The 23,468-nt window shown below is 47.4% G+C and overlaps 1 protein-coding gene and 1 long non-coding RNA gene across 4 annotated transcripts in view; one reads left to right on the plus strand and one right to left on the minus strand.

The window, feature by feature from the left end:
• The window catches only part of LOC126949182 (uncharacterized), an 86,554-nt gene extending 83,378 nt beyond the window's left edge, over positions 1-3,176 (plus strand). For all 3 annotated transcript variants that reach the window (XR_007723597.1, XR_007723598.1, XR_007723596.1), the window contains one exon: positions 2,775-3,176. This is a non-coding gene — a long non-coding RNA (uncharacterized LOC126949182). The remainder of the gene's footprint in view (positions 1-2,774) is intronic.
• A 5,014-nt stretch (positions 3,177-8,190) lies between these two features.
• LOC126949152 (uncharacterized) lies at positions 8,191-13,376 on the minus strand. The gene is made up of 2 exons (XM_050781773.1): positions 12,740-13,376; positions 8,191-8,909 (listed from the first exon to the last, which is right to left on the minus strand). Exons 1-2 carry the CDS (start codon positions 13,038-13,040, stop codon positions 8,551-8,553), a joined length of 660 nt encoding a protein of 219 aa, XP_050637730.1. The 5' UTR covers positions 13,041-13,376; the 3' UTR covers positions 8,191-8,550.
• Positions 13,377-23,468: the final 10,092 nt, after the last annotated feature.

A 23,468-nucleotide genomic window follows, 5' to 3' on the forward strand; every position in this document is an offset into this window, starting at 1 on the left:
AAAGACAATTACCCAGTACATAAAAACTGGCTTGGGGATTTACTGAACAGTCCTTGGAAAGGGGTCAGTGTTGATGTAGGATTGGCAAAGCAGCACTCTCTCCCGGGTTACCGAAACACACATCATCAAATAAGGGTGCAATCACAGTTACTGCACAACTTAGCAAAGCAAGAGCAAATCAACTATACTGAAGGAGAGGTCAAAGCCTCCAGGCTTCACATGAGGCACCGGCTGTGTGCCTGTGGCCCAGATGCAATTCAGAGGGGTGACAAACACAAGGATATTGCCATTGGCTATGGCCTCACAGGCATCAGAAAAAGATGGCTTTCCTAGAATCAGAAAAAGCCGCCTTTACCTGTGTCTTCTGTCAGTCACCCTTTTCCCCACACACAGTGTAGCCTGTCCCTGGGTTAGGGATTTGGACCCTAGCTCTCAGCTTGCCAGGGCCACAGACACACTGTGCTAAAGTGCCTAGCTTCTGCCTCAGGTTCTGTATGAGGTCCCTTCGTCACAGCGTGCGTTCAGAGTTCTTCTACCCACCCTCTTGCTTCCTGGCGGCTCACTGCTAAATGACCCAAGAGAGACACTTAGACATTTTCTTTTTCTTTTTCTTTTTCTTTTTTTTTTTTTTTTTGAGATGGAGTCTCACCCTGTCACCCGGGCTGAAGTGCAGTGGCACCATCTCAGCTCACTGCAACCTCCACCTCCTGGGTTAAAGCAATTCTCCTGCCTCAGCCTCCCGGGTAGCTGGGATTACAGGCATGGGCCACCACACTCAGCTAATTTTCATATTTTTAGTAGAGGTGGGGTTTCACCATGTTGGCCAGCCTGGTCTCAAACTCCTGACCTCAGGTGATCCACCTGTCTTGACCTCCCAAAGTGCAGGGATTATAGGTGTGAGCCACCACGCCCAGCAAACATTTTCATTACCAGAGACCCCCAGGGTAATTTTTATTTTATTACAAAAGACATGTTATATCGCACACAAGCTTATGGATTTACTTATTTATATTCCTTTTCCCCACACATGAGCAAAATTTCTGCCTGGAAATACTAAATGTTATGATTTGCCACAACTCTTTAGTAAGCAGTGACTTCTGCATGCTGCTCAGAGAGTCTCAGCCTTTCCCTGTGCACTCCCTAATGCGTCAGATCACAAGGACACTCCGTCCCTACTTGTCTCAAGTTCCAGACAGATGGAAGATACAACATCTCCCAACACTTTGCTCTTTTGCTTTGCTTCATTAAGCCCTAAGATGAGCAGCTTGTGAAACGACTTCACATGGATCAGTCCCAGGGCCTCCCCCAAGGCTGATACGATTTACTAAAACTAGGCCGGGCACGGTGGCTTACACCTGTAATCCCAGCCCTTCAGGAGGCTGAGGTGGGCGGATCATGAGGTCAGGAGATCGAGACCATCCTGGCTAACACAGTGAAACCCCGTCTCTACTGAAAATACAAAAAAATTAGCCAGGCGTGATGGGGGGCGCCTGGCAGAGTCTTGCTCTGTCACCCAGGCTGAAGTGCAGTGGCACAATCTCAGCTCACTGCAGCCGCAACCTTCCAGGTTCAAGTGATTGTTCTGCCTCAGCCTCCTGAGTAGCTGGGACTACAGGTGAGCACCACCATACCTGGCTAATTTTTGTACTTTTAGTAGAGATGGGGGTTTCACCATATTGGCCAGGCTGGTCTGGAACTCAGGTCCTCAAGTGATCCGCCTGCCTCTGCCTCCCAAAGTGCTGGGATTACACATGTGAGCCACCAAGCCCAGGTGAAAGCTCTTTTTTTCCTGGCAAAATGTTCATGGTTTATTTATTTATTTATTTATTTATTTATTTTACTCTTTTAAAAATTGCAGGCTGGGCAACATAGTGAGACCTTGTCTCTATGAAAAAATTTAAAAATTGCATGGTGCATGGTGGTTCATGCCTATAATCCCAACAGTTTGGGAGGCCAAGGTGAGCTGATCACTTGAGGTCAGGAGTTCAAGACCAGCCTGGGCAACATGGTGAAACCCCATTTCTACCAAAAACACGAAAAATAGCCAGGTGTGGTGGCATGTGCCTGTAATCCAAGCTACTTGGGAGGCTGAGGCAGAAGGATCACTTGTACTCAGAAGACCAAAGCTGCAGTGAGCTGAGATTGCACCATTGTATTCCAGCCTCAGCAACAGAGACCTTGTCTCAAAAAAAAATGAAAAAGAAAAAAAAAAGATGTAAAATATATGTAATATAAAAGTCACCATTTCAATAATAGTCTTTCTTTTCTTTTTTTTTTTTTTTTTTTTTTTTTGAGACAGGATTTCACTCTGTTACCCAGGCTGAAGTGCAATGGTATGATCATAGCTCACTGCAACTGCAAATTCAAGCAATCCTGCCCCCTCAGCCTCCCAAGTAGCTAGGACTACAGGTGTACACCATCACTGCACCCAGACACTTTTTAAAAACCTTTTTGTAGAGATGAGGTCTTGCTATGTCACCCAGGCTTGTCTCACACTCCTGGCCTCAAGCCATCCTCCTGCCTCAGCCTCCCAAAGTGTTGAGATTACAGGCACGAGCCACCATGCCCAGCCAACCATCTGGAAGTATACAATTCAGTGGCATTAATAACCTTTACCGTGTTGTGCAACAATCACCACTATCTATTTCCAAACATTTTCATCACCCTAGACAGAAACTGTGTACGCATTAAGCAATAATTCTCCATTCTGTCTTCTCTGCATGCCTTGGTAACCTCTATTCTACTTTTTGTTTCTGTAAATTTGTATATTCCAGATATTTCATGTCAGGCCTCTGAGCCCAAGCTAAGCCATCATATCCCCTGTGACCTGCACGTATACATCCAGATGGCCTGAAGCAACTGAAGATCTACAAAAGAAGTGAAAATAGCCTTAACTGATGACATTCCATCATTGGGATTTGTTTCTGCCCCACCCTAACTGATCAATGTACTTTGTAATCTTCCCCACCCTTAAGAAGGTTCTTTGTAATTCTCCCCACTCTTGAGAATGTACTTTGTGAGATCCACCCCCTGCCTGCAAAACATTGCTCCTAACTCCACCGCCTATCCCCAAACCTATAAGAACCAGTGATAATCCCACCACCCTTTGCTGACTCCTTTTTCGGACTCAGCCCGCCTGCACCCAGGTGAAATAAACAGCCTTGTTGCTCACACAAAGACTGTTTGGTGATCTGTCTTCACACGGACGCGTGTGACATTTCACAAGTGGAATTATACAACATTTGTTGTTTTGTGTCCGACTTCTTTCATTTAGTGTAATTTTTTCAAGATTCATCTGATGTAGCACATGGCAGAACTGCATTCTATTACATAATATGACTACATAATATTCCATTGTATGCATATATCACATTTTATTTGCATTCATCTGTTGATGGACACATGAGTCGTATCCACCTTTTGGCTATTGTGAATAATGCTGCTGTGAACACTGGTGTATAAATATCTGTTTGAGTCTCTGATTCCAGTTCTTTTAGGTATACACCTAGGAGTGGAATTGCTGGGTCATATGATAACTCTATGTTTAACTTTTTTTTGTCCATTTTATTTATTTATTTTTGTAATTATTATTATTTGTAATTATTTTATTTTAGATTCAGGTGGTCAGTGCGTAGGTTTGTTACATGTGTATACTGTGTGACACTGAGGCTTGGGCCTAATAATCCCATTGCCCAAGTAGTGAACATAGTACCCAGTCGGTAGTTTTGCAACCCTTCCCCCCAACCTTTGGAATCTCCAGTGTGTGTTGGTCCCATATTTGTGTACATGTGTACCAAATATTTGGTTTCCACTTCTAAGTGAGAACATGCGGTATTTGGTTTTCTGTTTCCGCTTTAATTCACTTATGATAATGGCCTCCAGCTGCATCCATGTTGCTGCAAAGAAATAATTTCATTCTTTTTTATGGCTGCGTAGTATTCTATGCTGTATATATAACCACATTTTCTTTATCCAGTTCACTGTTGACGGATACCTGGGTTGATTCCATGTCTTTTTTTTCTTTTCTTTTCTTTTTTTTCTTTTTGAGATGGAGTCTTGCTCTGTCGCAAGACTGGAGTGCAGTGGTGCCATCTTGGCTCAGTGCAACCTCCAACTCCCTGGTTCAAGTAATTCTCCTGCCTTAGCCTCACGAGTAGCTGGGATTACAGCCACGCACCACCATACCTGGCTAATTTTTGTATTTTTTGTATAGAAGGGGTTTCACTATGTCGGCCAGGCTTGTCTCAAACTCCTGACCTCAGGTAATCCACCTGACTCAGCCTTCCAAAGTGCTGGGATTACAGGCGTGAACCATCACACCTGGCATTTTTTTGTTTTGTTTTGTTGTTTTTGAAATAGGGTCTCACTTTGTCACCCAGGCTGGAGTGCAGTGGCGAGATCTCAACTCACTGCAGCCTTGACCTCCCGGGTTCAAGTGATCCTCCTGTACCCAAGTAGGTGGGAATACAGGTGTGCACCACTATGCGTGGTTATTTTTTGTATTTTTATTTTGTAGAAATGGGGTTTTGCCTTGTTGTCCAAGCTGGTCTCAAACTCCTAAGCTCAAGCGATCCGCCTGCCTCGGCTTCCCAAAGTGTTAGGATTACAGATGTGAGCCTCTGTGCCTGGCCTGACTCCATGTCTTTGCTATTATGAATAGTGCTACAATAAACATGCGAATGCAGGCGTTTTTTGCTAGAATGATTTAGTTTCTTTTGAGTATATACACATAATGGGATTGCTGGGTCAAATAGTAAATCTTTTTTTAGTTATATGAGAAGTCTCCACACTGTTTTTCATAAGGGCTGAACTAATTTGCATTCCCACCAACAGTGTAAAAATGTTCTTTTTTCCTCCAAAAGCTCGCCATCATGTTGTTTTTTGACTTTTTAATAATAGCCATTCTGACTGGTATGAGATGGTATCTCATTGTAGCTTTGATTTGCATCTCACTGATGATTAGTGATCTGAGCATTTTTTATAAGTTTCTTGGCCACTTGTTTTTTGTTGTTGTTTTGTTTGTTTGTTTTGAGGCAGAGTCTCTCTCTGTCGTCCAGGCTCTGTCGCCCAGGCTGGAGTGCCGTGGCGTGATCTTGGCTTACTGCAACCTCCGCCTCCTGGTTTCAAGTGATTCTCCCACCTCAGCCTCCCTAGTAGCTGGGATTACAGACTTGCACCACCACAGCTGGCTAATTTTTGTATATTTTGTAGAGATGGGGTTTCGCTGTGTTGCCTAAGCTGGTCTCAAACTCCTAAGCTCAAGCGATCCACCTGCTTTGACCTCCCGAAGTGTTAGGATTACAGATGTGAGCCACTGTGCCCAGCCTGACTCCATGTCCTTGCTATTATGAACAGTGCTTCAATAAACATACGAGTGTGATGTTTTTTGGTAGAATGATTTATTTTCCTTTGAGTATATACACATTAATGGGATTGCTGAGTCAAATGGTAAATTTTTTTAGTTATTTGAGAAATCTCCAGACTGCTTTCCATAAAGGCTGAACTAATTTGCATTCCCACCAAATAATAGCCATTCTGACTGGAATGAGATGGTACCTCATTGTAGCTTTGATTTGCATCTCACTGATGATTAGTGATCTGAACATTTATTATGTTTGTTGAACTTTTTTTTTTTTTTTTTGAGACAGAGTCTCGCTCTGTGTCCCAGGCTGGAGTGCAGTGGCACAATCTCGGCTCACTGCAACCTCCACCTCCCAGGTTCAAATGATCCTCCCACCTCAGCCTCCCAAGTTGCTGGGATCACAGGAGTGTGCCACACGCCTAGTTATTTTTTTGTATTTTAGTAGAGACAAGGTTTTGTTATGTTGGCCAGGCTGTAACACTTTACTGGCCACTCGTATGTGTTCTTTTGAGAGGTGTCTGTTCATGTTTTTTACGTCCTTTTTAATGGGGTTGTTTTTTTCTTGTTGATTTAAGTTCCTTATAGATTCTGGATATTAGTGTTTTGCTGAATGCATAGTTTGCAAATGGTTTCTTCCATTCTGTAGGTTATCTGTTTACTCTATTGATTGTTTCTTTTGCTATGCAGAAGCTCTTTAGTTTAATTAGGTTCCAACTGTCAATTTTTGTTTTTGTTGCATTTGCTTTTGAGAACCTAGTCATAAATTCTTTGTCTAGGCCAATGTCTAGAAGAGTATTTCCTAGGTTTTCCTTTAGGATTTTTATACTTTTAAGTCTTAGAGTTAAGGTTTTAATCCATCTTGAGATAATTTTTGTACATAGTGAGAGGTTGGGGTCCAGTTTCATTCTGCATATGGCTAGCCAGTTTTCCCAGCACCATTTATTGAATAAGGTATCCTTTCCAATTCTTTATCTGTGTTGACTTTGTAGTGTTATGCCCAGACCGTTTATTCCCCGAAGAAGACCACCAGAGTCCAGAGTCAAAGCTAAGCAGCAAGGATCTTTATTACAGGTTCGAACCTGGAGCTCTCACTTGCTCGTGAAACGAGACGGGCAGGAGAGCTCCCCTACTGAGCTCCGAACAATGTTATATAGTCTAAGGAAAGTAGGCATAGAATCATTATACAAATTAGAGGTATGATTGGCTGGAGTTTGAACAAAGCGATTTGGCAAACTATGATTGGTTCCCGCCATTTCTGATATTTCAGTACAACCCTTGAGGCGGAAGAGCAGTTTTACACAAAGGCAGTTAATTATATTGCATCAGGTTGCACGACCAGTTTATGGCTATCTTGCTTAAACACACCTTGTGACCTGGCTATCTTACTTAAACATTCCTTGTGACCTGGCCTCAGAAAGAGAAACATGTACTTACAGAACTTACGAAACCTCTGGTACGTGCAAAGATTAGAGAGCAGAGCAAGGGTGTAGCGGGTGGGGGGCAGGTACACATCTATCTTTGTGTCCTTTCATTTCTCCCTTCTCATAAGTAACTGGATGTCCAATCCAGAGTCTTATAATATAGCCTCACTTTCTGGGTGCAGGAGAGGCTGGTGATGGCTACGGAGGACCATTAGTTGGATGGTATCAAACCTTTCTCTGACAAATTGTAAAATTTTATTTACCACGCAGGGGCCTATAGTGAATAGAAGTAGTAAAGACATTAGGGGGCCTAAAAGGGGTGCCAGAAGGGAAAACATTGAAGAGCTCCACCAATTGTTAGCGGCTGTAGTGAATTGTTGCTTTTTCATTTCTAAGCTTAGTTCGTGTAGGCGTTGGACTCTTTCCTCAACTAACCCTGACTCATTTATATAGAAACAGCATTCTTCTTTGAGGAACATACAGGTACCTCCTTTCTCAGCCGTGAGTAAGTCTAAGGCTCTGCGGTTTTGAAGGGTGACCTGTGCTAGGGAGGTGAGCTGCCGCTGAAGGGAGGCTAGGGAATAGGCGGAGTCTTCCATAGCAACAGAGAATTGTTGTAACAGCTTGTCGTTTTCTATCATGGAGTGTTGTAGGGCCCCTCCTGCTAACCCCACTGCGACGACAGAGGTGGTTAAGGATATTCCGGCAATTAGTGGTAGAAAAACTGCTCGTCTATGTCGCGCAGTTTTAGTTGGGGCGGTCCCTGCCCAGCCTATGAACTCTGCCGGGGTTAGCAGTGTCAGTCGGGGAACTAGGGTAACAGGGATACACAACTGTCCGTCAGAGATGCTTTTGGACAGAGTTTTTAACAGAGTCATATTACACCAGAAGAACACACCAGGGGGAGCATATATGGGACTATTAGGGTATGTAGCCCATTGGTTGCAGAGGCTGTTGCTAAATGCCGAATAACAATAGGGGTATTTCTCTTGGTATGGGTCACGGTACAGGGCTACATCGGGTATCGTGACTATCGATGAGTTAAAACCTGTATAGTTTGTGGGAGGGGAGGATAGAGGAACAGCCGTTAATGGTGGTCTTCCTAGGGTTGCACACATAAAGCAAGAGGACAGGTCGCCTAAACCAGTGAGGTTGGCGAATGCTAGCCCTTCCTGTAATAGAGTTAGCCAGGAGAAGGGCTGCAAGTCTTGTGATAGCTTGGTTTCTTGCCTGTGGATTTGTGTGTGGATTAAGGGTTGAATCTGGACGAGACTTCTCCACAGATATAAATGGCTACTGGGCCAGGTACTAGTTGATGAGTAATATACTCCCCCATGTTGTGGGGTTGTCCACCGAGAGTCCCATGGGTCTCTAATTATCCAAGTGTAAGTGACGGAAGACTCAGTTTTGTAAAAATACCACCCTTGTCGTTCTCTCCAGTATCGGACAGAGTGCGTCTTACAGTAGCTATATGGGCAACCTGCACTCTGGTGCCACCAATAATTTTTACAATTATATTCAGTTTGATCATATTCAAAACAGATCATGGGTATTGCTGGTTGGGCAATCTGGAACCTAGTGAAATTGAGGTAAACTATAGTATTACACCCTGAGGGGGGGCAGTCTGCGCTAGCTAGCAGTTTACCCGCTTGGGGGGTTTCCCCGGGGTGAGTTTTGTTCTCATAGAGCCAGAACCTCCAGACATAGGGATTAGACGGCGCAGCAGTGAGGAGAGTCAGATGCATAAGGCATAAAAGCATAGGTAAGCTAGACATGGTTACGGCTCTGGGGATGACGGCGCAGGGTTAGCTTTAAGGGATTGTTCTTAGCTTTGTCTACAGTCCATGTAACCGGTGCTCCAGACGGCTCGAGAAGGTCGGATGTTGGGTCCACTGGTTTGACGTGTGTGTAGTGGATCCACGAAGCGATGCCTTCTACTTTGAGAGCGGTGGGAGTAGTCAGGAGTACTTGCAGTGGTCCTTTCCACCTGGGTTGAAGAGTTTCTTGCCGGTGGCGCTTGACTAGGACCCAGTCTCCCGGCTGGAACGGATGAGGCGTCGGCGGAGGTCCTGCCTCGTACAGTTCTCGTAGTCTGGGCCAAATTTCCTGGTGAATTTTCTGTAAGGCTTGTAAGGAGAACAGGAGCTCAGAGACATTTTCAGTTTCAGGTTTGAGTAAGTCATCTTTTAGACTGGGGACCAGGGGTGGGGGTCTGCCATACATGATTTCATATGGTGTGAGGCCTAGTCTGTAAGGGGTATTTCGGGCCCGGAACAGAGCGTAGGGGAGAAGTACTACCCAATTAGCGCCAGTCTCCATGGTCAATTTAGTTAAGGTCTCCTTCAGAGTCCGATTCATCCTTTCTACCTGTCCTGAGCTTTGGGGCCTATAAGCACAATGTAATTTCCAATTTGCCCCCAGAATGGAAGCCAAATCCTGACTTACCTTAGCAACGAAGGCTGGTCCATTGTCTGACCCTATTTGGACGGGAAAGCCATACCTGGGGAGGATTTCTTCCAAAATTTTCTTTGCTACAACCTGAGCAGTTTCTCTCTTAGTTGGGAACGCTTCTGTCCATCCTGAAAAAGTATCTACAAAGACAAGTAAGTACTGATACCCATATTTTCCAGGCTTTATCTCAGTAAAGTCTATTTCCCAATAGATACCAGGCCTAGTTCCTCTACACCTAATTCCTGTGGTGGTCTGGGTTTGGGGGCAAGCGTTGTTTAGTTGGCAGGCTTTGCAATTTGTTGTGACATCGCTGGCCAGTTCAGCTATGCACCTGATTCTAAACTTGGCGTGCCTGATTAAGTCCATCATTCGCCGGGCACCCAGGTGGGTTGTCTGGTGGATGTGTTCCAACACCTGCCGTCCTAATTTTTCTGGTAGGATGGTTTGGTCATTTATATCAGTCCACCACCCATTTTTAACCTGTTTTAGGGGAAGCGTGTTCATCCATTCGCGATCCTGTTCTGTATAGTCGGGAAAACATGGCAAATTTCGCGGGCCAGGATCGGGGAGCTGGAGCGCAAGGAGCTGACTGGGAGCTTTTGCTATGCTCCTTGCGGTTTGGTCGGCTAAGAAGTTGCCTCGAGCAATTGGCGTAGTTGGTTTCTGATGCCCAGGGCAATGTACAATAGCCAATTTCTTTGGTTTCCACAAAGCAGTTAATAGAGCTAGGATCTCTTGCTTGTTTTTTATTTCTTTGCCTTCGGCTGTTAATAGTCCCCTTTCTCTGTAGATGGCCCCATGTATGTGCGCAGTAGCGAAAGCATAGCGGCTATCCGTGTATACTGTTAGTTTTTTCTCTGCCCCTAGGGTGAGGGCCTGTGTAAGGGCTATCAGTTCGGCTCTTTGGGCCGATGTCCCTGGAGGCAAGGGTTCCGCCCAGATTACCTCAGTCTCTGACGTTACAGCCGCTCCTGCATACCGCTGGCCTTGGTGGACATAGCTGCTGCCATCAGTGAACCAGGTGAGTTCTGTGTCGGGGAGCGGACGATCTTGCAGGTCCTCCCGCACCCCATGCACCTGAGCCAGTATCTCAGTGCACTCATGGGACGGGGCGTCCAAGTCTGGATTTGGCAGCAGTGAAGCAGGGTTTAAAGAGGTTGGGGGCAGAAAAGTTATTCTGAGGGGGTTTAACAGCAGTCCTTGATAGTGGGTGAGCCGGGCGTTACTCATCCATCGGTCCGGCGGCTGCCGGAGGACGCCTTCAATGCATGCGGGGTTATAACGCGCAACTCTTGCCCCATGATAAGTTTATCAGCGTCTCGGACCATTAGGGCGGTCGCCGCGATTATCCGGAGGCAGGGTGGCCAGCCAGCAGCCACTGAATCTAATTTTTTTGACAAATAGGCAACTGGCCTCTGCCAGGGGCCTAGGTACTGTGTTAACACGGCTTTTGCAACACCCTTACTTTCATCCACGTATAAGTGGAAGGGCTTGGAGACATCAGGGAGCCCCAGCGCGGGGGCTGATAACAAGGCAGTTTTGATTTGCTGAAAGGCCAGCTCAGCCTCTTCCGTCCAATTGAAGGGCTGCCGTTCCTTTGTTGCCTGGAATAGGGGCTTGGCTAACTCAGCAAATCCGGGTATCCATAACCTACAGAACCCTGCCGACCCCAGGAATTCTCTCACTTGCCGTGTTGACTGGGGTCTAGGGATGTGTAGGACTGTTTCCTTTCGGGCTTTGGTTAGCCAGCGTTGCCCCCCTTTTAATAGGTACCCCAGATAAGTTACCTCCGACTTGCAGATCTGAGCCTTTGTTGCTGAGGCTCGGTAGCCTAGCTCCCCCAGAGTCTTCAGGAGGTCCTCAGTCCCTCGAACACAAGTTTCCGGGGACCTGGCCGCTATTAAGAGATCATCAACATATTGCAAAAGAGTTATTTCAGGGTGTTGCCGCCGGTACTCACCCAGATCTTCATGAAGGGCTTCATCGAACAGAGTTGGCGAGTTCTTGAACCCTTGTGGTAGTCTGGTCCATGTTAGCTGACCGTTGATGCCCCTCTCAGGATCCGTCCATTGAAATGCAAAGAGTTCTTGACTTTTGGGAGCCAGAGGAAGGCTGAAGAAAGCGTCTTTTAGATCAAGAACGGTATACCACTGTTTTTTGGGATGTAAGGCACTCAGAAGGGTGTATGGATTGGGCACAGTGGGATGTATGTCCATGACCCTTTTATTAACTTCTCTTAAATCCTGTACTGGCCTGTAGTCCGTACTGTTGGGTTTACGAACAGGTAACAGTGGAGTATTCCAGGATGAGTGGCAAGCCCGTAGGACTCCCTGGTCTAGGAGTCGGCGGATATGGGGCGTAATTCCTTCTCTTGCCTCCAGGGGCATAGGATATTGCCGAACCCGAACGGGGTCCGTCCCTGGCTTAACTTCCACAAATATGGCAGGTCGATGTTTAGCTAGCCCTAAGCCCCCAGTTTCTGCCCACGCTTCAGGGAAACGCTGGAGCCAAGAGTCAATTCCCTGATCGGGGGGCTTTTGCTCTTGATGGAGTCGGTACTCATCTTCTAAGGTGACAGTCAGGATAGATATTGGCCTGTTTTGGGAATCAGTTATCTTGGGCCCTTCTGGCTCAAAGTGGATTTGGGCCCCCATCTTTGTCAGCAAGTCCCTCCCTAGTAGAGGGCAGGGGCTCTCTGGGATGACTAGGAAGGAATGGGAGACTTTTCCCGTTCCTAAGTCTACAGTCCTCTGGGTTGTCCAGGGGTATTTTTTGATGCCTGTGGCCCCGTGCACCCAGGATGTTTTCTTAGACATTTTTCCAATTGGTTTGGTTAGGACTGAGCGTTCCGCCCCAGTATCGACCAAGAAGCGAACTGGGGACCCCTCCACTTGCAAAGTTACCCTGGGTTCGGGGAGGGGGTCCGAACCCCGTCCTCCCTAGTCAGAGTCCTGGGTAACGAGTACGGAGGTAGGGTTAGCTGGTCTCCGTTTCTTTGGGCAGTCTTTAATCCAGTGGCCACGTTCCTTGCAATAAGCACACTGATCTTTTTCTAATCCTTGCCTAGGGCCTTGCTTTTTCTGCTTTCTGTTTTGGCCATTTCCTGCCTGGGGGAAAGCTGCTACTAAAACTTTGGTCATTTCTTTGGTTGCCTTGAACTGTTTTTCTTCTGGAGTATCCCTATTATTATAAACTCGCTGGGCCACCTGAAGGAGGTCCTGAATCTGCTTTCCCTCTAAACCTTCTAATTTCTGGAGTTTTCTTTTAATATCTGGTGTTGCCTGGTTTACAAAGGACATTACTACCGCTGCCTGATTTTCCGGTGCTTCCGGGTCCATAGGGGTAAACTGTCTGAAGGCTTCCATTAATCTCTCTAAATACACAGCGGGGCTTTCTGTCTTACCTTGTAACACAGAATATACTTTAGCCAAATTGGTGGGCTTGCGAGCTGCAGCCCGGAGACCCGCCATTAGAGTCTGGCGATAAATGAGCAGTCGTCCCCTACCTTCTGCCGTGTTGTAGTCCCATCTGGGCCGGGTCAAAGGGAAAGCCGCATTAATGAGGTCAGGATTTGCAGTTGGCTGGCCGTCATCTCCTGGAACCAGTTTTCTGGCCTCAACTTGGATTCTTTCCCGCTCCTCCGTTGTGAACAGGATTCGGAGGAGCTGTTGACAGTCATCCCAGGTCGGCTGGTGAGTAAACATGACACTGTCTAACAACGAGGTTAGATCTTTGGGATTATCTGAGAACCGAGCATTTTGGGACTTCCAATTGTATAAATCACTGGTGGAAAAAGGCCAATACATGAGACGGGAGAGCCCGGTATCATCGAGCGATCCTATTTCTCTGAGAGGCAGGGCTACAGTGGAGTCAGGGAGTCGGGAAGCTTGGTCCCGCTGTACGCGGCCTCGTGTTCGGCCGGCCGGCCCCCCCAGGTTACTTTCACTCTCGGCTGCTTCCGCTTCTCGGTTTCCCTCTACGGAAGCACCACCCTGGGGGACTGGGTCCTGCGGGATAAGGTGCTGATATGGTGGGGGAAATGTGGGTTCTAACGTTAGGGGGTCCTGGCTGTCCGGCAGCACAGGGGCCGAGGGAGCAGAGGGAGTCTTTTGTCTTGTAGGTCGCGTTACTAGGACTTTGCAGGGCTCGAGGATGAATGGAGTTATCCAGGGTGGTGGGTTTTCCACAAGATCCTGCCACACTAGAATATAAGGAATTTGATCAGGATGTCCTGACTGCCCTGGCAGGAAAATCTTAGTTTTTACCTTAGTAATAATAGAGAAACAGAAAGTTCCTTCAGAGGGCCACCCTACGCCGAAAGAGGGCCACTCCGAACGGCAGAAAGTAACTAGCTTTCCCTTCTTTAGTTCTACGCTTAAGTTACGCCCCCGAGCCTTCACATCCTTAAAATTGGTAACAAGGAGTGAGAGCGGCGTGCTCTGGTTGTTGCCCATCTTTGGACTGCTCCTACAAAGAGAAGGGGGGGGCGAAAATGAGTGTGAAGCAGAGGGGAGTATCCGACAGGTCTGGTCCTGGAGGGGGAAGAAAAGGTTTTATGTTTCGTTTTGGGCTTACACTTAACACTTAACAATAATGGACAGACAGTAATAACGATGCGCATTCGCGAGCGCGTGTCGGACTTCCGACCTGAGTCAGACGGGGCAACCAAGGATGAAGGCCCCCAGATGGGCACTGGGGAACGTCTCCCACCAGTCCCGAGTGGCTGTCTTCTAGCGCGTCCGCCAAGACCGTGCCACTTACAGAACAGACCAATACAGATTACAGATTACGGATTTCGCGAAATTTCAGGGAGACAGACAGAGACAAAGACAGAGACAGTGACAAAGCCGGCTTACCTACAGATTAAGATCCGTTGACTTGGGGGTCTGGTGGGCTTGGGGGAAATCCCGGACGAGCCCCCATTTGTTATGCCCAGACCTTTTATTCCCCGAAGAAGACCACCAGAGTCCAGAGTCAAAGCTAAGCAGCAAGGATCTTTATTACAGGTTCGAACCTGGAGCTCTCACTTGCTCGTGAAACGAGACGGGCAGGAGAGCTCCCCTACTGAGCTCCGAACAATGTTATATAGTCTAAGGAAAGTAGGCATAGAATCATTATACAAATTAGAGGTATGATTGGCTGGAGTTTGAACAAAGCGATTTGGCAAACTATGATTGGTTCCCGCCATTTCTGATATTTCAGTACAACCCTTGAGGCGGAAGAGCAGTTTTACACAAAGGCAGTTAATTATATTGCATCAGGTTGCACGACCAGTTTATGGCTATCTTGCTTAAACACACCTTGTGACCTGGCTATCTTACTTAAACATTCCTTGTGACCTGGCCTCAGAAAGAGAAACATGTACTTACAGAACTTACGAAACCTCTGGTACGTGCAAAGATTAGAGAGCAGAGCAAGGGTGTAGCGGGTGGGGGGCAGGTACACATCTATCTTTGTGTCCTTTCAGTAGATCGGTTGGTTATAGGTGCACAACTTTATTCCAGGGGTCTCTATTCTGTTCCATTGGTTTTGTTTAGGATTGTGTTGGCTATTCAGGCTCTTTATGGTTCCATATGAATTTTAGAATATTTTTTTCTGATTCTATGAAAAATGACATTGGTAATTTGATAGGAATAGCATTGAATCAGTAGATTGCTTTGGGCAGGATAGACGTTCTATATGTTTAACTTTTTGAGAAACCACCAAACTGTTTTCCACAGTGACTGCACTATTCTACATTCCCACCAACAATGTACGAGGGTTCCAATGTCTTCACATCCTTACCAACATAGGTTTTTCTTTTTTATGCTTTGTTTTTTGTTTCTGAGATGGAGTCTCGCCCTGTTGCTCAAGCTGGAGTGCACTGGTGTGATCTCGGCTCACTGCAACCTCCGTCTCCCAGCTTCAAGTGGTTCTCTTGCCTCAGCCTCCTGAGTAGCTGGGAACATAGGTGTGCACCACCATGCCCAGCTAATTTTTGTATTTTAGTAGAGACGGGGTTTTGCCATGTTGCCCAGACTGATCTTGAACTCCTCAGCTCAAGTGATCCACCCACCTCAGCCTCTAAAAGTGCTGGGATTACAAGGGTGTGCCATGGTGCCCAGCGTCAGTCTGTAGTTTTAAGAATTTATTTACGGCCGGACATGGTGGCTCATGCCTGTAATCCCAGCACTTTGGGAGACCGAGGGAGGCGGATCATGAGGTCAAGAGATCAAGACCATCCTGGCTAACCCGGTGAAACCCGTGTCTACTAAAAAATACAAAAAAAAAAAAAAAAAATTAACTGGACATGGTGGCGGGTGCCTGTAGTTCCAGCTACTCAGGAGGCTGAGGCAGAAGAATGGCGAGAACCTTGGAGGTGGAGCCTGCAGTGATCTGAGTTCATGCCACTGTACTCCAGCCTGGGAGACAGAGCGAGACTCCATCTCAACAACAACAAAAAAAAGCAAAACAGGCCAGGCGCGTTGGCTCAAGCCTGTAATCCCAGCACTTTGGGAGGCCAAGACGGGTGGATCACGAGGTCAGGAGATCGAGACCATCCTGGCTAACATGGTGAAACCCCGTCTCTACTAAAAAGTACAAAAAACTAGCCGGGCGAGGTGGCGGGCGTCTGTAGTCCCAGCTACTCAGGAGGCTGAGGCAGGAGAATGGTGTGAACCCGGGAGGCAGAGCTTGCAGTGAGCTGAGATCCGGCCACTGCACTCCAGCTGTGCGACAGAGTGAGATTCCGTCTCAAAAAAAAAAAAAAAAAAAAAAAGAATTCATTTACAACCTAGAGTTCCACTGAACCTCAGATGGCAGACTCTAGTGTCAAGGGTGGTGCCTTTTTAAATTCAGGACCAGGCCAGGCGCGGTGGCTCACGCCTGTAATCCCAGCACTCTGGGAGGCCGAAGCAGGCAGATCATGAGGTCAGGAGATCAAGACCATCCTGGCTAACACGGTGAAACCCCGTCTCTACTAAAAAATTAAAAATTAAAAAAAAAAAAAAAAACAGCCAGGCATGTTGGTGGGCGCCTGTAGTCCCAGCTACCCCGGAGGCTGAGGCAGGAGAATGGCATGAACCTGGGAGGCGGAGCTTGCAGTGAGCTGAGATTGCGCCAGGGCACTCTGGACTGGGCGACAGAGGGAGACTCTGTCTCAAAAAAAAAAAAAGAATTTATTTACAACCTAGAGTTCCATCAACCTCAGATGGCAGACTCTAGTGTCAAGGGTGGTGCCTTTTTAAATTCAGGACCAGGCCAGGCCTGGTGGCTTACGTAATCCCAGCACTTTGGGAGGCCAAGGCAAGTGGATCACTTGAGGTCAGGAGTTCGAGACCAGCCTGGCCAACATGGTGAAAACCCGTCTCTACCAAAAATACAAAAATTGGCTGGGGATGGTGGCACGTGCCTGTAATCCCAGCTACTCAGAAGGCCGAGGCAGGAGAATCGCTTGATCCTGGGAGGTGGAGGTTGCAGTGAGCTGAGATCGCGCCACTGCACTTCAGCCTGGGCTACAGAGCCAGACCCTGTCTAAAAATAATAATAACAATAATAAATTCAGGACCAAATGGAGGAGCAGGTTGCTCAACCACAGAACTGGTCCCTCCCAGTTCCATCATATTTTAGGATAGAGCAATCAAAAACTAAAATGAAAATGAAAACAAAAGAAAGCAGAGGATCACTCATTAGTTTAACAAAGGTTTTTGTTTTGTTTTGTTTTTTTGAGATGGAGTCTTGCTACACCCAGGCTGGAGTGAAGTGGTTCAATCTCGGCTCACTACAACCTCCACCTCCCAAGTTTAAGTGATTCTCCTGCCTCAGCCTCCTGAGTAGCTGGAATTACAGATGTGCATCACCATGCCTGGCTAATTTTTGTATTTTTAGTAGAGTTGGGGTCTTGCCATGTTGGCCAGGCTGGTCTCGAACTCTTGATCTCATGTGATCTGCCTGCCTCAGCCTCCCAAAGTGCTGGAATTACAGGCATGAGCCACTGCACCTGGCCAGAGCTTTAAGTTAGTACCGTTGCATTGTTCTAAGCACTAAGCTGGGGTATTTTGTTACAACAGCAATAGGATGCAATTCCTCATTTGCTTTATAAAGCACCCTGCAGTATTGGGGGCAGCCCTCAGAGGACCAGGGTCTGACTGTGTGCTGCCTCCACAGAAGCTGCGTGGTTTGGGGCAACGGACTGTGTCATGCCAAGACTCGTCCATGTGTAGCAGATGGGGACAGCAGTGTTTGCCTCACAAAGCTGTGAGAATTAGAGTTAAACTATGTCAAACAGCCGTGACATAGGCTCTTAGTAAGGGGAAGCTGTTTACTACGATCTGTGTCATCACTATTTATTTACTTATTTTTAAAACACTTTTCTTTGCCTTGGAAACATGGTGAGGCCCCATCTCTACTAAAAATAAAAACATTAAAAAAAAAAAATACCCGGGCCTGGTGGTGCACACCTGTGATTCCAGCTGTTGAGAGGCTGAGGCTGAGGCAGGAGGATCGCTTGACCCTGGGGGTTGGAGACTGCAGTGAGCCAAGATCATGCCACTGCACTCCAGCCTGGGTGACAGAGAAAGACCCTGCCTAAAATACATACGTGCATACATACATACATACATACATACATACATACAATGCTTTAATTAGGAAGTGGATGGCAGAGAGGGACCTCGTTTAGAATCAGGATGCAGGGAGGGAAAGGGATCACAGGATGCCACGGAGGAGGAATGAGAAGTTCTATTCTAGGGAGCAAGGCAGTGGCCCCGGCTGCCCTCCCTCTCCCCTTTCTCCTGGTCCAGCAGTGTCACCGCCAAGCTCCTCAACCGTTAGCTACCACACTCAGGAATTCTCTCTGCCCCATCTTCCTTATCCCCACCAAGCCCTGCTTTTTCTCCGTCTAAACCCACCCATAAGCCGGGGGTTTTGTTTCTCCTTCTCCATCATGATTCAGGTGTCTTTGGTTATATTTGCTTGTATTTGGTCATTCTGGCCTTCCTTGTGCAACATAGATGTCCTGTCTAGATAGGTCTTGAGTTATCGGTCACATACTGTAGTGAAGTGTGTCTTTGCTCATGTTAGGCTGGGCCCCAGCAACCACTTCTGCACCATGTACCTCATTTCCCATGGCTGTAAGGAGTTCATTGGCTCAGGATGGACACCTTATGCAAGCCAGGAATTGGGATTTATCACCTAGACAGCCCTACTCTGAACTGGCTGGAACCATACCATCACTCCCTACCGGCCATATTCCATCAGGTTAGGGGGAGGGAGGAGTCAAGAACCAGCAGACATCTAGGGAAATGGCTCAGTGATTTCATGGTTCCCTGATGTAATGTATCCCCCACCACCCCCCACCTCCCCACTTCTCTTGTTTTTTTTGAGAGCTCTGTCAGCCAGGCTGGAGTGCAGTGGTGCAAACACAGCTCACTGAGGCCTCACCCTCCCGGTCTCAAGCAATCAATCCTCTCACCTCAGCCTCGCAAGTAGCTGGGACTACAGGCACACACCACCAACTTTTGTATTTTGGGTTTTTTATAGAGATGGGGCTTCACTACATTACCCAAGCTGGTCTCAAACTCCTAGGCTCAAGCGATCCGCCTGCCTCAGCTTCCCAAAGTGCCAGGATTGTAGGTGTGAGCCACTGCACCTGGCTGATTTGTGTCATGCACATCCGTGTGAATGGACCACCAAAGAGGCTTTGTGTGAGCAACAAGGCTGTTTATTTCACCTGGGTGCAGGAGGGCTGAGTCCGAAAAGAGAGTCAGCAAAGGGTGGTGGGATTATCATTGGTTCTTATAGGTTTTGGGATAGGCGGTGGAGTTAGGAGCAATGTTTTGTGGGCAGGGGTTGGATCTCACAAAGTACATTCTCAAGGGTGGGGAGCATTATAAAGAACTTTCTTAAGGGTGGGGGAGATTACAAAGAACCTTCTTAAGGGTGGGGGAGATTACAAAGAACCTTCTTAAGGATGGGGGAGATTACAAAGTACATTGATCAGTTAGGGTGGGGCAGAAACAAATCCCAATGGTGGAATGTCATCAGTTAAGGCTATTTTCACTTCTTTTGTGGATCTTCAGTTGCTTCAGGCCATCTGGATGTATACGTGCAGGTCACAGGGGATATGATGGCTTAGCTTGGGCTCAGAGGCCTGACATTTGTGAGTTCTTATTGTCCCCACTAGGCCAACTCACTAAACCTACCAGATGTTTGCACAGTCAGTATCCTCATAGGAAAGGACCAATGAATTGGGATGGGGACTAATACATGCTGAGTGCCTGCTTTGGCCAGGCACCTGGCTTCTAGTCATTCCTCACAGGCATCCAATGAGGCAGGTGGTATTTTTCTCATTCGACAGATGAAGAGCTAAGGTTCAGTCACAGAGGTCAAGTAGCCTGGCCAATATCTCACGTATACTCTCTTTATTTGGAGGGTTGCGGTGGGATATGAGGTAAATTGTAGTGGATTCCTTCTCATTCTAGAGCTCACCTTAAAATAAAGGCCAGGAGCTGTGGCTCACGCCTGTAATCCCAACACTTTGGGAGGCCAAGGCGGGTGGATCACCTGAGATCAGGAGTTCGAGGGCAGCCTGGCCAACATGGCATAACCCCGTCTCTACTAAAAACACAAAAATTAGCTGGGTATGGTGGCACGTGCCTGTAATCCCAGCTACTCAGGAGGCTGAGGCAGGAGAATCGCTTGAACTTGGAGGGTGGAGGTTGCAGTGAATGTGGTACCATGTGCCTGTAGTCCCAGCTGTTTTGTTTCATTTAATTTAATTTAGGAGAGCTAAATAATTAAACATGAGGCCAAAGTACATAAGAAAGTGGCAGTCTTTTATTGCAAATATGTGCACACTCTCGGGCGAGGTTCTCTGGTCCTCAGGTGTGGGGGCCCAGGGAAGTCGCGCCCGCGCTCTCGGGTGATGTTCTTCGGTCCACAAATGCGGGGGCCGAAGAAGTCACACCGGCTCCTGCTGGCGGCAGACTTTTATGCATTGGTACTGGAAGGGGGAGGGCAGTGGGCGGGATAAGGGCATGATAGGGGCATCTCTGTAGGCGTGGCCGGGTAAGTTTTGATCTCTTCGGATTGACGTCACCTGGCGCATGCTCGGTTGATCAGCATCTTCCTGGGTGCGGGCTGCATTTTCCCGCGCGTGGGAAAGTTGGTGAGGAAGAACCCGGAAGCAACATGGATTGTGCCTCCTTGTTCACCTTCCTCCATCTTGTCCTTTCTCCCTCACCCAAACAGTCCAACCTCTTATTGATTATAAGAATTTGGGGTGCCATTGTCTGTCTGGCTGCTTCCTGCTGTTAGGGGGCATAGTTAGGGTCTGAGGTTGGCAGTTGAGTGTAGGGATGCAGGAGCATTTGGTTGAAGGTGACTCGGGTGATCTCTTGGACCCTGGCTCAGAGAAATTTTATTAAAATGGGAGCAAGACATAACATAAGACAGAGGATTAGTATGGGAATTAGCAATGGAAGCATCTGTTGTACTACAGGCAGCAGCCATACCGGTGGTCTGGGGGTTAAGGGGGTGTTAAATTGTTGAAGCTCTTTTTTGATTTTGTTTAAAGTTTGGATGTTGGTGCCAACCAGGCCTGATTCGTTTATATAATAGAAACACTCTTCTCCTAGGAAGAGGCACGTTCCTCCTTTTTCAGGAGTAAAAAGATCTAATGCCCGTCTATTTTGTGCTGCTACCTGGGCTACTGAGGTAATCTGACATAAAGAGGCCAGGCTTTCAGCTGAAGCCTCTATGGCTTCCTGGACCTGAGTGGAGAGAGTCCGTGTGGATTGAATTGAGTGGGCAAGAGCCCCTGTCCCAAGTCCTGAGGCTATTAGGGACGATGCTAGGGAAACCCCAATAAGTAAGGGAAGAAAAATGGCCCGCTTTTGGATTTTATTGCTGGGAATGGTAAGCTGGGAAGCTAGTTCGGACAAATCTCCTTCGCTATATAGAGTTAAGCTAGGCACTAAAGACACTGGAACGCAAAGGGATTGGGTGATGGAGATATAGTTAAGAGTTTTAGATAGAGTTTGGTCACACCAAAAGTAGCCTCCAATGGGGGCCGTCTGGGTCCCGTTGGGAGCTTGGGTGCAATTACACTAGGAAGAGTTTGGGATAGAGTAACAGAAAGGAAGGGTTGGATTTCCTGGATTTCGGTATAATGGGAGCTGGGGCAGGGATGTTACTTGAAGGGGGTTAGTAGAGTTAGTCATGATATTGAAAGCGGTTGGTAGCGGGACTGCCACTAAGGGAGCTTTTCCAAGTGCAGCGCAAAGGAAGCAGTGGGAGAGGTTCCTTACTCCAGCAGCCTGGGTTAAGTCCCTGGTGAATAAGTATTAGCCATGAGAATGGGTCCTCATTGTTAGGGGGACTTGGGGGGCTTAACAGCTTCTGTATTTTCTGTTCATGAGATTTTATAACTGAGGTTAAATTTTGTAGGGCCTGTACACTCTTAGGAAGATGTACTTGTTTACTCTTAGGGAGGCGTACTTGTTGCACGTATACTCTCTTTATTTGGAGGGTTGCGGTGGGATATGAGGACAAAGATGTTGCATATAGTCCACCTTTAACTCCCTGAGCCTACCGGGGGTCCCAGGGATCCTTAATATTAAGAATATATCCTCCTGATGTTCTATTTCTTACAAAAGGTCGATCATTGGGGTGCAAATGCCATTTGCACCCATTAAACCTATCTCATGCATGTTGCAATAGTTGTAAGGACACCCCAGGTTGGTCTCTTGCCAGTCATTTTTACACTTATATTCAGTTTGGTCGTACAAGAAACATATGACTGGGAGGTCGTAGTTGCCGACAGAACTCAGGTGAAAGTTAAGGAGGAGGGCAGCTTGACAGCCCTGGGGGGAGCAATCTGCAGTACCTTGTGTTGGTGAGTGAGCAACGGCGCTTACCGGCGGCGGACTTTTTTTTTTTTTTTTTTGAGACGGAGTCTCGCTCTGTAGCCCGGGCTGGAGTGCAGTGGCCGGATCTCAGCTCACTGCAAGCTCCGCCTCCCAGGTTTAGGCCATTCTCCTGCCTCAGCCTCCCGAGTAGCTGGGACTACAGGCGCCCGCCACCTCGCCCGGCTAGTTTTTTGTACTTTTTAGTAGAGACGGGGTTTCACGGTGTTCGCCAGGATGGTCTCGATCTCCTGACCTCGTGATCCGCCCGTCTCGGCCTCCCAAAGTGCTGGGATTACAGGCTTGAGCCACCGCGCCCGGCCAACGGCGGACTTATGCCTGGGAGCTGGAAGGGGAGGAGTTTGGGGCGTGTGTGTAGGAGTGGCTTCTTGAATTTCGGTGTCCTCGGCTTGACGTCACTCTGCGCATGCTCAGTTGATTTGGTTCTTTTCCCGGGGGCGGGAGAATCTGTGATGAAGAACCCGGAAACAACAGGGACTGCTCCATCTTGTTCACCTTCCTCCATCTTGTCCCTTCTCCCTCACCCAAACACCAGCTACTAGGGAGGCTGAGGCAGGAGGATCACTTGAGTCTGGTAGTTTGTAGTTGCAGTCAGCTATGATTGCACCACTGCACTCCAGCCTGGGGCAACAGAATGAGACCCCGTTTCAAAAACAACAGGAAACTACAAAGAAGGAAGGAAGGAGGGAGGGAAGGAAGGAAGAAAAGTTTTTAAAAAAAGCCTACCTATGTTGTAAAAGGGAGTTTGTTCCTAAAATCAGCCTCCCCAGGAACTCAGAGGCCAGGGTTTTTATGGATAATTGGGGCAGAGGTGCTGCTGATTGGTTGGGGATCAGATCATAGGGTGTGGAAAGCAGTCCTTCTGCACTGAGTCAGCCTCTGAGCAGGGTCATGAGTCACGAGGCTGGGTGGAGTCAGTCAGTTGCCGGAAAGCAGAAGTCATCTCCAAAGAACGATCGCAGGTTCTAGAATCATGACGTCATCTACAGGAGCAATTGGGGAAGTAACAAATCTTGTGACCTCTGGCCACATAACTCTTGAGCAGTAAGAGATTATAGAAAGGCAAGCCAAAGAACAGTGCTGATTATACGTTAACTATGCCTACATTTTAGCAGAATTCAGGCCCCTCGCATAATCCTAATCCTATGGCCTTTCTTCAGTCTCACAAAGGTAGTTTCAGTCCCTGAACAAGGAGGAGGTCCGTTTTAAGGAGGGACTATTATTATCCTTGCTTCCAAGCTTAACTGTAAACTAAATTCCTCCAAAGGTTAGCTTGGCCTATGCTCAAGAATGAGAGAGGACAGCCAGCCTGTGAGGCTAGAAGCAAGA

The sequence above is a fragment of the Macaca thibetana genome, chromosome 2 (genome assembly GCF_024542745.1).
Source record: "Macaca thibetana thibetana isolate TM-01 chromosome 2, ASM2454274v1, whole genome shotgun sequence".
Lineage (NCBI taxonomy): Eukaryota > Metazoa > Chordata > Mammalia > Primates > Cercopithecidae > Macaca > Macaca thibetana.